The 14,569-nt window shown below is 38.3% G+C and overlaps 1 protein-coding gene across 1 annotated transcript in view; it reads right to left on the minus strand.

Moving 5' to 3' along the window:
* ASZ1 (ankyrin repeat, SAM and basic leucine zipper domain containing 1) overlaps positions 1–14,569 on the minus strand; it is a 35,497-nt gene that overhangs the window by 13,041 nt on the left and 7,887 nt on the right. Inside the window, exons 4-7 of the mRNA XM_065741508.1 lie at positions 12,992–13,103; positions 5,226–5,337; positions 4,815–4,949; positions 2,536–2,648 (exon numbers count right to left, since the gene is read on the minus strand). Coding sequence (XP_065597580.1) covers positions 2,536–2,648; positions 4,815–4,949; positions 5,226–5,337; positions 12,992–13,103 — 472 coding nt within the window. The remainder of the gene's footprint in view (positions 1–2,535; positions 2,649–4,814; positions 4,950–5,225; positions 5,338–12,991; positions 13,104–14,569) is intronic.

Raw genomic sequence — 14,569 nt, forward strand, 5'->3', positions numbered from 1 at the left:
TTTTAAGTTCAGAGCTCAACATCAGTTTCTATTCTTCAAATTACTAAAAAAATAGAAGGCAAAACTGTCCAAACAATCAGATGAACAACTGTAATGAAGAAAAAAGCTAATCATATGAAATCCAAAAAGGACAACTCCAATCGCTGTAACAAATCTTTGCCAAAACCCAATTGAAAAACAGTTTGCCCTCTTACTGTAGGCCCCAAAAATCAAGGCTTGCCTTCTTGTCCTATGGAAGGCTAATATAGGTTTCTCCTGCTCAAATTGGCAGAAAACAAAACAATATAAAAAAAATCTCTTTTAAGATTCTGAATGCATAAGAAAACATTTCAGGTTTGCACACTCAGAATCTTGAAAATTCCAAAGATTAATGCTGTTTCAGTACATGTAACCCCTCACAAGGCATTCTAAATCACCTGAGGAGTTAATGCAACATCCACTTCATAGCAAGTCAAAGCTTTGAGCATAAGGAATGTTTCAGCAGATGAAGATAAGAGTTTAAAATTACTATCTCTACCATGAAGTTCTGTAGAATCCTCCTCCCCTCAACACACAGACAGCAACAGCCAGCCTCTGAAGTAAGACACATTCACACAGTATACAACGATACCCCAAACTGAGGAGAGGGACATAATGTACAAGTATGAATGGCCTACAGCAATCAAGTCTTTTTATTTAAAACATATAGTTTACAAAGCTTTCGGGAGCCCTTTGGTAACTCGACATCTCTGGTGCAAGGAGAGGACATTTTTTCTTTCCAGAATCAAAGAGGAAGCTATTCAGCATTTATATGTTTATACTTGAAGACTCTGAACAAGAGGACTATTCTAGGAGTTGAAGAAAGCAGATTTCTGACAGATATGTTTCACTCCTCCTGTGACAATTTATACTCATTTACTGTTCATAGTGGGTCACCATGCTGATGCTCAGTACTAGACGATACACTAGGATGGAACAGATTGAGAGAAGAAAGGGAAGTTGAGAAGGCAACCGGCAATGCTTGTGTGGAAAACTACAAGGGCCAATGGCAGGAAGGAGGCACCCAACTCAAGGAGCTATGCTGAGGGAAGAGAACATCACAGCCTACAGCTCCTTCACAAGGGGCAATGGAGGGGCACCCTCTTTCTGGTGAGGGTAACAGGGCCCAAGCTGTGACAGGAGAGGTGCAGGCTGGATATCAGGAAAAGGTTCTTCACCAAGAAGGCAGCTAGGCACTGGAACAGGGTCCCCAGGGAAGTAGTCATGGCACTGAGCTGCCACAGTTCAAAAAGCATCTAGAGACAACAGTCTCAGAGATCTGATCTGATTTTTGGGTGGTCCTATGTGGAGCCTGGAGTTGGACTAAATGATCTTTATGGGTCCCTTCCAATCTGAGGATACTGTACCACTCGACTACCATTAAACAAAAAGAACAAGTGTGTGTGGGTGTGTATGCATGTTTTCAAAGCTTATCAAGATGACACTGATAGAATGTCCCCTAGCCAACATCAGAAATTTTGTTTCACAAAAAATTCATTTGGATAACTGCTATGTAGGGTTATTTCCTTATTTCATCAGTAATATGCAAGAACAGAGAACAACACAGATAATCAACTTTATGATGCAAAGTCTTCAACTGTCAGCTTTAGGAAGCACCTCTAATATGACTGAAGATGAAGACTCAGAGGATAAAAATCTTAACTGACAAAATCATTCCTCTAGCAACAGAACCTGATGAGGTTCTGTCTGAAACAAGACAACTCCATCTGAGACCAACTGAAGTCTGAAGTGCTAATTAATGCATCATCCTCAGCCTAACGATACATAATTGCGGTACTTCGAATTCTGCATGACCTGGCTGAGCAGGGACACAGAATTTTAATCTGACCAACCAGAACAGACTGCACAGGGACTATGGGCACTGGAGACTATCTTCTCAAGGCTATGCAGCCAAAGGAGGAAAATGCATGGTTTGCTGAGGACTTCTCAGATGTATATTCCATGACAAAACAGTACTGGACATCTTTAAGGCAGGTACTGAGTTCAGCCTAAGGACATCTGCATGCTTTGGAGTCAGAGGCATGCCTTTAAAAGAAGTCCTAGAGCTTAAATGCTGTTCATACTTTACTAAGGGTTTCTCAGATGTATGGCTCTCCTCAAGTTAATGAAGTATCTGAATGCACTGGAAAAACACTGGCGTAGTTCTTTTGGTTGGCATGAAGATAAGAACTGGAATTCATTAAAAGTATCTGAAATTTAGTATCAAATGAAGATAGCCTCACAACAAAGAGTATCCAACAGAGAAGCATACAAATTTAATAGCACTGAAATGAATATAAGTGCCATTGGATCCTTCCCCTACTATGCTTTATGCCAAGTGTGAGGAAAGGAAGACCTAGAGTACGCACCTAGTTTACGGCGCAAAGGAACTCAGCAGTGTTGAAAAACAACTATTAATATACATACTGTGGGCTCTTGGTAGTGCTTCAAATGATACACAATGCATTTTAGTAAAACTTATTATGAACAAATACAATCTCTCATGAATTTACTTACCTAACACTGTGGTCAGAGGCAGCTGTCAGAAATCTGTACAGAGTTTCTTGCTTCGCTGTCCCACAGTATTTCCGTTGCGTGCGATTTACCATCAAAGAGAGTAAACTATAAATCTGAAAGAGCCAAAATGAGTTAGTTAACATGCATAAAGAAATGCACAGAAGTTAGGCCACAGTGCTCTATTATAAATAACTACACTGGGAGAACGCAAAACATCTGCCATTTCTTCTCTAATACCACTGTAGTAAAGAGTTAAGACTAAGCCCTCAGAGTTTATCAATAGCATTTCTGAATTAAATGAATTCAAATACAATGATGAACCAATGCAAAGCAAAAGTTTACATGCAATGTAGCCTTAAGAGTTAGCAACTATTATTTCAGAATAATATACACCAACAATTATTTTTTGTTGTTTGTAGACAAGAGTACTACACACAGGAGTAAGTTCTCTGAAAAGCTTACTGTATAAGACTATTTTAACATCTTAATTTCCAATGCATACATGGACCCAACATTCAGCAGTTTACATCTCACAATCTAAGTTGACTATATCTGACAGACAAGGATTCTTTCAACTGGCTAAACAAGCAAGTCTTCTGCCAGATATCACTACACATCAGTGATGGATTCCAGAAACTGAACTTCCCTTGCTAGTTACTAGAAAATCTAGCAAAGCAATGTAAATAAATAAATATAAACACTCCTATCCAAAAAGTGATGCAAAGGCAAACTCACCATTGTAAACTGATACCCAGCAGGTCTCCAAGAAACAGCTACTTAACAAAAATCCCTTTATTCCTCCAATGTTTTTTTGTTAATGAGCATGCTGTTGTATAACAACATGGAATAACCCTTTGTTCACTTCAGTTCAGCTGTTTCAAATGTGTCCCCTCTCAGACCCTTGCTTACACTAGCCTGGTTAGAATGGGGAAGAATGACAAACAGCAAAGGCCTTGATGCATCCTAACCACTCAGCAATGGCTAAAACACTGCTGTGTTATCAACACTGGTTTGGTCACAAATGCAAACCAACACCATCCGAGCTACTAGTAAGTAAACTACCACTCCAGTCAAAACCAGTAGAATATGCAAGCAGAAACATGTTCCCCTCATATAGTTTCTGTTGCCAGAGCCTAAATGACAACCCAGAAAGGCTGTCAACAGGCTGAAGAGCAGACTTCCAAGCTGGAAGAAGCTTACAACCATTAAATATCACAGTAACATCTGCAAGACTTCGTGGTAACTGTGTGAAAGCTAACACTTCACAGGTCAAGAAGCAAGACCCACCTCTCAAATACGAGCAGCCTGTATTCCCTCTATGCCACACAGTCAATGTTGTAAGACTATGTGGCCAAAGCCTGCTGAACAAGTCATTCATCACAGGCAAAAAGCATTTGTAGCTCCCTTCAGTAAGTTGAGTTGACAGATTGTTGAGCCTCAGACACTGTTCTCACTAGCCTACACTGACAACTCTGCACACAGTTACCCTTTTTGCTCCTGCCTAGCCCTGCAGTCTGACAGGAGAGAGGGGAAAAAAAAAGAAGAGGAAAAAGTAAAAAAACAAAAACAAAAACAAAAAAACCCACTAAAGTGAATTACACATTTTTAAAGGGACACTGGAAAAAAAACAATGAGAAGTTATTGCTAAGAGCAACTCAAAGCAAAACACACAGAAATCTGATTTGATTAATCTCCCATATATCATCTACGAAGAACAATGCAAAGATTTATTTTAGGAGTATACACAGTGTCTTCAGCAGCTTTCTTGACACTGGTAATTAGTGACTGCTTTTTCAATGATCTGATGACCGATTCACATTGTTTTAGACTGTCTTCTGTTCAAAGAATCTGAGAACAGGTTTGGAAGATGGCCAGCACATACCACTGAATCCCTCTCCCCCTGTTAGCTTTAGCCTTTTCACTTTCAGCTTCAATCAGAAACTACACACTGCCAATTAGTTTGATATCTGCCTTCTCTCACACAGTTGGTTAGCCAGGAAAAAAAACCTCCGTATGTTGTTACTACTTCTCAGATCACCATTACTGTAATTACTAACAAAGTAAAAAATAATGCACACTTAAAAGCATTTAAAACTTTATGAAATGTTGGCAAATGTGTTAAACTAGCTCCTATATTGTAGTTAAACTTCTGCAGAAAATGACACAATTAATAGAATAGATTCTCAAGGCAATCTCAAAAAACAAACCCAAAAAACACCCCAAAACTAACAATAAAAAAATGTAGAATTCATATTTCAAAGAGAAATGACATTAATTACCTCTGAATGTTCATTGATTTTTGCAATCTCTGCAGCTGTTTTCTTTTCCTTAGTCTGAAGATTTTTGTCAGCTCCAAGCTCAAGCAACACAAGAACTACATTTTTATGCCCGTGATGTGCTGCCCATATTAATGCCTGCATGAAAAGCAACTTTATTTTATCAAGTTTGCAAACAAAGTTAAAAAAAAAAAAAGTTCAATCAATAAAAAAACATTTACAACTTCTTAGACAAAGACATGTAGTACAAAACAGTCCCAAGGAAGAAGTGCAGCAAATAAGCTTGCGTATTTGTTTAATGAAGGGTTTATTTAGAAAATAAGGTTATGGGCTCCAGCTTTATGGGGTTTTTGTTTGTTTGTTTGTTTTTACTTTTTAATAGTTAGTTGAAATACACATTAGTAAATAACTTACTGAATATCCATTTTCATCTTGAGCATTTATGTGTGATCCATGAGCAACAAGAAGACTAACAACATGAGGATAGCCCTTCCTAGCTGCATACATCAGTGGAGTCATTTGTTTCCTGAGAGGAACAGGGACAAGCATGTTAAGATGTTAAAATCCAATTGTACAATCAGGCAAGGTACCTCAGTTCTTCAAAGACTCTTCCTAGAGCAATTCAGCCAAGAATGAAAGCACAACAGTTATGTTTTACCACAAGGTTCACGTTCTCAGAACATGAGATTTAGTGATTCATTTATGTCAGACAGCATTTTTTAAACATTTTAAGAGTTGCTACTTATTTTCTAACTGAAAAGAAATCAAGGTATTTATTGTCGTCCAGGAGGAAACTAAGAGGAAACATTCCAAGAGATGAGAATATAAACTTACAGTGTATACTTCTAGAAGAAAAAGTTAAATATCTGATCACTTTCAAATTCAGATAGTGCATTAAAACAAACATTATTAACACCTCTTAGCTATGAAAGGCTTTCTGATTTGGTTCTGAAATACATGAAGTCTGTTTTATACATGAAGGCCATCTCTCTCATTGCTACCACAGGTCCAAGGGCAGGCTCTCAATGAGAGAACACGGAGCAGCTTAGAAAAGGAATGAACACAGACACAGATCACAGTTTCATTGTTAATAAAGCAGAGAATATCAGCAAATCACACGTTTTCTAAATTCAATTCAGAGAAAAAAGAAGTGGCAGAGCATTACTTTTCATGTCAAATTTAAAAAAACATCACTTAAGTGACAAATTCTAGACATAATTTAAAGTTCTGAAAAGAAAAAAACAGTTTTGTGGAAGACAAGTTATAAATCATAGTATTTCTTGTTAAATGTTAAGATGAACAACTATATACATGCTTGCAAAACTCTCTCTGATAAAAACACAACCAGCAAAAAGAAATGACAAATCACACAGCTATTTTCAGCATGCAAAGGTACAGCAAAAGTGTGCAACAACCAACATTCAGAGCCCACCTGTGCATACCAGAAAGAAGTCACCAGAGAAGTACAGAGAAATGCCACACCAAAAATGTTTACAAACACTAAAAGTAAATGCACACTGAAATACTTATGTCCTTGACCATTTTTTTTTCAATTTTCTGTTCCCAGAGGTATGCTGACATTTGCTCTTTTATATATACAAGATCATTATTGCAATTGCTGAAGTAGTACTTACAGGCACCACCTTTCCCCTTAATTTTACTTATTTTTTTTTAATATCCCCAAACTGTGATGACAACAGTCTATTGTGCAGCATGCTTCTTAGATTCTCATAAAATGAAACCATAGTGAATTGGTCTGATGTTTTTCAGAAAAAAAAAATAAAATAAAAAATATACATACTGCTCAAAAGCTTCTGCTTAGAAAATATCTTAGCCTGACTCTTCCTGCAACAAGTGCAACAAGACTACATAACTGAAAAGTGCTGTGAAGTAAACAGTTATAAGCTAACAAACTTTACTAATAATGTTCAATTAAAAATGTATTGTATCTTAAAACGCAGAGTTGTTTTCCTGAAAAAGTGCAATGTATTTTTAATGTATAGCTCTGTGACAAAAATCTGATGTAAAAGTTTGTTCTATGAGAAGATGAGTTGAGAGGATAAACACTTTCCAGATGGTTTCTTACCAGTAATTTCAATGCTGACCACAAGAGGGACCCCAAAATACGTATGCATACCTAGGAAATTTCTTACAACACTATCTGCCTCCTTTCGGACTATTTCCAGAACTACAGCTTTGCTCCTTCATTATTTCTCACTCTCAAAACCTGTTATTACCTGTTAGGATAATATCTGGTACAATACAAGTGTAGTTAAAAGTTTACTGCAAAAATGTCAGATATACACAGAACTGCAAACAATTTGACAAAATCACACATGACAACTGAAGCACAGAAGTACTTGAGTTGAAAAGAACCTTAAAGATCATCCATTTCCAATCCCCTCACTGTGGGCAGGGCTGTCATCCACTATGTCAAGTTGCCTTGAATACCTCCACGGATGGGGCAATCTGCTCCAGTTGTTTAAATTCTCTAGACTCAAAGTTAATCGAATTAGAGAGATGTGGATTTGGCAAGACAGATCACTAGGTGAACAAGGAATTGGCTGGACAGTCAAACTCAGAGTTGTGGCCAACAGCTCAGTGCACAAGTGGAGAACAGTGATGAGAGGCACTCCTCAGGGGTCAGTACTGGAACCAGCATCATTTAACATATTTGTAAATGACACAGATGATGGAATTGAGTGCATTCAGCAAGGTTACAGACAACAGCAAGTTGGGCAGTGCAGTCACAAATGCTGTGCTGTCACAAATCACAGTGCTGAAAGGAAGGGATGCCATCCAGAGAAACTCTGACAGACTTGAAGTGTGCTGGTACAAACCTCATTAAGTTCGACAAGACCAAGTGCAAAGTCCTGTACATGGGTCTGGGTAATCCCAGACATCAACAGAGGCTGAGTGATGAATCAGTTGAGAGTTGCTCTGCAGAGAAGAACTTGGGGGTGCTGGTTGATGACAGAAGCTCAACACACGCCAATGTGTGCTTGCAGCTCAGAAATCCAATTGTATCCTGGGCTGTTTCAAAACATGAGTGAACACTGGATCAAGAGAGGTGATTTTCCTCCTCTGTTCTCCTGAGAATCCACCTGTAGTACTGTGTTTGGCTCCAGAGTGCTAGCATATGAAGCACACGGAACTACTGCAGCAAGTCCAGAGAAGGGCTAAGAGGATGATCAGAGGGCTGGAGCAACCCTCCTACAGAGACAGGCTGAGCAAGTTGGGGATGTTCAGTCTGGAGAAGAGAAGGCTCCAGGAAGATGTTATAGAGGCCTAAGTATGGGGACCTACAAGAAAGCTGGAGACAGACTTTTTTTCATGGAGTGTAATGATGAGGATTAATGGCCTCCTTGAAGAGGACATGCCCCAGTACTGACCACTGGAGAACACCACTTGTGACCAGTTGTGATCCGTTGCCAGACGGATTTAACTCCATTCACCACCACTCCCTGGTTCCACCCCTCCAGTCAGTTCTTTACCCAGCAGTGTGTAACCATCCAAGCCCTGGGCAAGCTAGCAGCCCGTAATACCATGGGACGTGTTGAAGGCTTTGCTGAAGTCTAGGCAGACTAGCCTTTCTCTCATCCACCAGGTGGGTTACTCAACCAAAGAAGGAGATCAGGTTGGTCAAGCAGGACCTGACTTTCATGAACCCATGCCGGCTAGGCCTGATCCCCTGGTTGTCCTGCATATGTTACGCAATCTCACTTAAGATGATCTGTTCCAGAACCTTCCCTGGCACCAAGGTCAGGCTGACAGGCCTGTAGTTTCCTGAATCCTTCTTACAATCCTTCTTGTAGGTGAGAGTCACACTAGCAAGCCTTCAATCCTCTGGGACCTCTCTGGTTGACCAGGAATACTGACAGATGACAGAAAGGCACTTGGCAATAACCACTAACAGCTCCTTCACCACCTTCAGGTGGATCCCATCTGGACCTATGGACTTGTGGCAGCCCAAGTAAAGTAATAGGTTGCTGTTTCACCTGAAAGTGGAGAATTCATTCTGCTCGCCATCCAAGACATCCAGGTCAGGTGTAGAGGGCCCCAAGGATAAATGATCGGACTTTTAAAGCCATATGCAAGGAAGGCATTGAGAAGCTCAGTGGTCACAGTCCCTACCACATCCAGTAAATGATGGAGATTCACTCTAGCCCTCCTCTTACAGTTAATATATTTGAAAAAACTTTTTTTTCCTCTTTCAATACAGTGATCAGGTTGAGCTGAAGCTTAGCTTTTGCCTTTCTAATTTTCTTCCTGCATATCCTAACAACTTTTTTGTATGCTTCTCGAGTTGTCCTTCATTTCTTCCACAGGAGGCAGACTCTTTCTTTTCTCCTGGAGCCACAGAAAGTTCCCCGTTCATCCACACTGGTCTTCTAACTCACCAGCTCATCTTGCAGCACAGAGAGAAAGCTTGCTCCTGTGTCCCTAGAACTTCCTTCTTGAAGAGCCTTCCTAGACTTCCTTTACCTTTCTGGACTGACTTCCAAGGGACCCTCCTTACCAGTGTTCTGAGCAGTTCAAAGTCTGTCCTATGGCCCAAAGTAGCATATTTACTGATCTCCCCTCTTGACTTCACCAACAATTCAGAACTCTTAACATTTTGTGGTCACTCTGCCCAAGACAGCTCCCAGCCTCTGCACCTCCCACCAGTTCTGCTCTGTTTGTGAACAGCAGGCCAAATGGGGCACCTCCCTGGCAGGCTCTCTTACCAGCTGTAATAATGTAAATAGCCCATATGAACAAAGTTATCTGCTAAATGTAATTCTCTATTTGATTTTTTTTTAATTTAGTTTCCCCGTACTGCTATTTTACATACAATGTCTTTCTGAGTTTATAGCGCTAGAATAAGACTTTCAAAGTCATGAAGTATAACATCATCTAATGTCACAAGGTAACTTTCTCTCCGTAGTAGAACAAAGATACTTCCTCAATTAAATGCCCCGATTTTCTTGCCCCTGGCCATAAAACATGCCTTAATGCATTAATTTTGTCCCGAGCTATTTTCCTTTACTGAAATGTACTATTAGTCATTTGGTACAGTTAACTATCACACCATAATAATGTCAAGGTCTCTGACATTATTATGTGGCAGTACAGACTAACTATCTTACCAGTAGCAATAAATATCTTGCTAAAATAGAGGTGTTACACAATTGCTTTATTCTGACTGCGCAACCTGGAGACCAACCTTATGAACACAGCAATACCAAGACAAAAATTGTATATGCTCACTACCATCTTGCCAAGAGTGGAAAGCAGGTAAAAAATTCTACTGTGGAACTTCTATTGTGTTTTTTGATAAGCCTCAAAACTACTCAATGTAAGTGAATATATGTGGGCAACTTAATAAGACACCAAAACAACAACTACATTTTAAATTGAATGCACTCTGGCACATAACAGTATGCTTCAGTCTTAATCTAGAAGAAAAGTTCAGTTTTGTATTATTTTTTTCCACTTCTCCCTGCCACCTCAAATCACTAAGGACAGTCTTGGAAGTCTCTGAAGCACGAGGGAGGTAAATTTCACAAGATAAGCAAAACAAATTTTTCAAGCTAGCAATCATCTACATGAAGCACTGAGCACAGTAACTTTACAAAGACCAAACAGAGCAATCTTAAACTGCCTTTCCACCTCACCTATCCATTACCTTGCTTCTTGTCTGTCAAAACTCCTCACTTACACTTTCTTACACTACCTTCTCTACAAAACATTTTCATTCCCCATTTTTTATTCAGCAAAAATATGTTACTTGATACATTCTCCTTGATATTCTGTTGTAAATAAACCTTTTACCTACAGATTTCTACACCCATCTTCTTTTTTAAATGACATTTCAAATATCAGTTTATTTTTCACTACCCACCACCCCCACACATTTCATGAATTAGACAAAAAAAAAAAAAAAACCCATAACCCTGTTACGTTTCTATTTATCAACTCCATATGATATGAAAACAAAAGGCTTTCTACACCAGCACCACTGCCAGATCAAAAGAGAAAGGAACAGGGAAAGAAAAAAGTACCAAACTCTATCTTCCAGCAAAGTTAAAGTCAGCTGCATCTTCACACACGTTTCACTTGCTGGTGGATGTTAAGAGAAGATTCCTTAAATCATACCGGCTTTGAAGCATCAAAAAAACCAAACCTGAAGTTCATGTTATTTAATTAATGAATGTGGTAAACTGATCATACTGAAAGGATTCCCACAATAATCTCACCTCATGAACACTTTGGATGTGTTCCTTTATAGGGATCATTTTGCTTCCTCTAATGGAGTAGGTGAAATGGGACTCAATGTAAAAAAAGATCTGTTTTGACTCGTGATATTCAGAAAAACAGGTTTGATTGGTTTCACCCCACCCTTTCAGAATACATTGAAAGAAATCTACACAAAGAAGCAGCAAGCAGCTTGTGTCCAAAAAAAAAAAAAAAAAAAAAGGTTCAACAATTTTAACAACGGCATAATATACACAGAGGTCAAATACTGGAAAGAGAAAAAAAGGCAGCCTGAAGATTTTTTTAAAAATCCAGACTTTGTCATTTAACTTCTGTTTGATTCAAACACTATGTTTTGGATTATCATATATCTCTACATTTGAGAAAGACTATTATTGCAAATGCAATAAATACCACAAGTGAACACAGAATCTGGTACATGCAGCTATAACTCACATTAGTGCAAGGTCCTAGAGAACAAAGAGAGATAGTAAATAAATATGGCCAAGTATGCATAACACATTCAGTTTATAAATAAGGTCTTGCCCTTAAAATTCCCATCTCTTGTGTCAGAAGCCAATCTTTTTCTTCAAACTTTAGCTGAAGGCCTTTTAAGTGTAAACTTGTAGCTTTTCACTCTGGCTTACATTTTTGAAAACCCAGGGCCAAGTATTGTAGTGCAAAGATTTCCAATTCTTTCAAGCAGGATGTTTATACAGACATGCAGCAAAAAGATGCAGTTCTTTCAGAGTTTGTAACTTTCAATTCATTCATAAAGAATTATTAGCCTGCAAGGAGCAAATGAGGCATTTAGAGGTGGTGGAGTCTCTTTCTCTGGAGATGTTCCAGACCCGCCTGGACACCTACCTGTGCAACCCAGGCTAGGGAGCTTTGGCAGGGGGGCTGGACTCTATCTCTAGAGGTCCCTTCCAACCCCTACAGTTCTGTGATTCTGTGATTTAATTTTGTTACCATAAATCAGTGACACTTCAGCACAACGAGGTGTTTTTTTTTATCCCCTGTGTATTAATATTATGATTACAGTGAGGTTTGGGGCCCAACACAGTAAATGAGTTCTACTAATAACAGCCAACAGGCCTCTGATGCTGTTCTTTTTATATTGCTACACAGTGCACATATCTTAAGAGGTAAAAGAGCTGTATAAAAAGTGAAACTCAGTTAACTGAAAAACAAGCAATTACAATGTGCCCCAAACATGGTTGGACTAGATGATCTTATAGGTCCTTTCCAACCTTATGAACTTATGAAACAATAACGTTTTTTTCCAGCAGAGGGATGAGAGTTTATCACGAGTCAGACCATAATTTCTTTCTTCACGATGTAAAAAGAAACACAGCATCAGACTGTGCAACTACAGACAGCTCACACTGTATTGCTTCAGACCGTTGAGACATGACATGGTAATTCAAAAAAACAAGCTGTCATGTTAAAAAAGTAAAACAGAGCACGCTTGCGCTGGAATAAATGGATTCTACTTATAAGGATGTTTACTTTTGACATAGGAATCTTGTTCATGAAAGGAATACAGCTAGATATCCACAAAAAAATAAAAAACAGGGCATGAAATTAAAAAGAAAGTAAATGATTTAACATACATCCTTATGCAAGATAAGAAATACAATCTGGGAAGGGCAGAGGACATTTCTTGTAATTACACTGTGGTCAACCAAAGCATTAAGGTTAGGTGTTATCTTTAGAAAGAAATAAACACACAACAAAACTTATGTTTGATAAAACTGTTCATACACATACTTACTCAGATAAACTACTATACTAGGAGAAAAAACACCTGCATGCTTATATAGTAGAAGGTAACAAAAAGCTAATGAAGTAGACGTAACCCTAAGTCATAACAAGTTTATCTAAAAATGCTTGTACAATAACATTAAATTTTACACTATATTCACAGACTTGTTTTGTACCTGCAAGTAAGGTTAGGGTCAACATTCCTTGACAGAAGTAGTTCTACAGTCTTCAAAATATTTTCCTCTGAGGCATGAGCAGCACATGCTGCCATCAGCACCGTGTACTTATCTGTTTTGAAACTTACAATTAGAATATTACATACATAAATTTAAATACCATAACAATTCAAAACTTCCTTTAAAAGTCTTAAAATCCACTAGAGCTGTTGATCAGGTTCTGATAAACTGAGATATTTAAGAAAAAGATAAGAGAGATTTGTCCAGAGAACAGAGATCATCTTTCCTACAGTCTTCCTGCAGGTATGGAGTAAGCACCGTACCACGAAGACCTTAGTGAGCTCTTTGGCTCTCAAGTCTATTAGGAGACTGTTGTTTGAACAACTGCCCGTTTTGCTTATTGCACAAACCCACATACAAGTTCAAACATGCCTCTAACAATTTAACAAGTATAACGTTAACTGTACATATTTCTGATTGTACCATGAAGTGTTCCAATGTGTTTTCTAACATGCCTGTAAAATCTTTAGACTGGGTGCACTAACATCTTTGTCAACTGAAGTCAGATTTTATTGCGTTTGAGAAGTTTGTTGTGCTTCACCCCAACCTATTCTCCTTTTACTTCTCATAATTTCGTGTCCCCCACTATTCCAACCTAAGATCTCATGTTCACCTGGGTTTTTATACAACATCTTGTGACTTTCCACTATGTCATGTAGAAATTGTACCACGTATAAGTGAAAACTTCAGATATTAAATGAAAAAAAATCAAGTTCTGTGGAGTTAAACTCCTGGGAAAGTAATTAACATTTCAGTGAATTACATGATATATTGACAGACTCTTACTCAAAACGTTTAACAGGTTATCAACAATAACATGAACTGAAAGCTGACAGAACTTTGAATAAAAGACAGCAACAAACATTATTAATCTGGGAATTATATTTAAGAAACTGTAGCTGTATTTGTATTCAGTAGTTCAGATAGCAATAAGGAATGGGAAGTTGATTTCTGAGAGCCTAACTATAGCTTATGTATGAACAAGAAAAGAAGAAACACCTTAGAACACACAGATTTCTCTTTTGTGAGGAAAAATTGGTAAGAGACTGCAAACATATTGGTCTGTATGATTAGCTGAAAAATCCTGAAGACGCAGTGAACCTATCCCTCAAAGACACTACATTCTGATCTCACTGTGTAGTGAACATTACATCCAGTTCCTTTTTCTTCATGGCTACCAATTCATCCTACTATTAGGGTAAAATTAAGTAACCAGCTTACAAAGAATAATTGTAATGTGACAAGAGGTGATTAACAGTACAGCTACTATTAAGATTACAAGCTCACAGGACTATTAGTATGCAATCACTGCTGATACAGAACAACCAGGACTGGTGACATTTAGCATCTAGCATCATAAGATCTAGCACCATTTTAGCAACTCCTAAGAAGTTCAAGAACATTTTCAAAGCCAGATTTGTACCATTTGCACCACAGTTTACTGCTGCTATTACAAATGTTGGCAAGCCACTGAAATATAAAATCACTGTTTTATGTAATTCATAGTTGTGTTCTTTG

The sequence above is a fragment of the Cyrtonyx montezumae genome, unplaced genomic scaffold, assembly GCF_038088225.1.
Source record: "Cyrtonyx montezumae isolate F1298 unplaced genomic scaffold, pur_monq_1.0 scaffold_3, whole genome shotgun sequence".
Classification (NCBI taxonomy): Eukaryota; Metazoa; Chordata; class Aves; order Galliformes; family Odontophoridae; genus Cyrtonyx; species Cyrtonyx montezumae.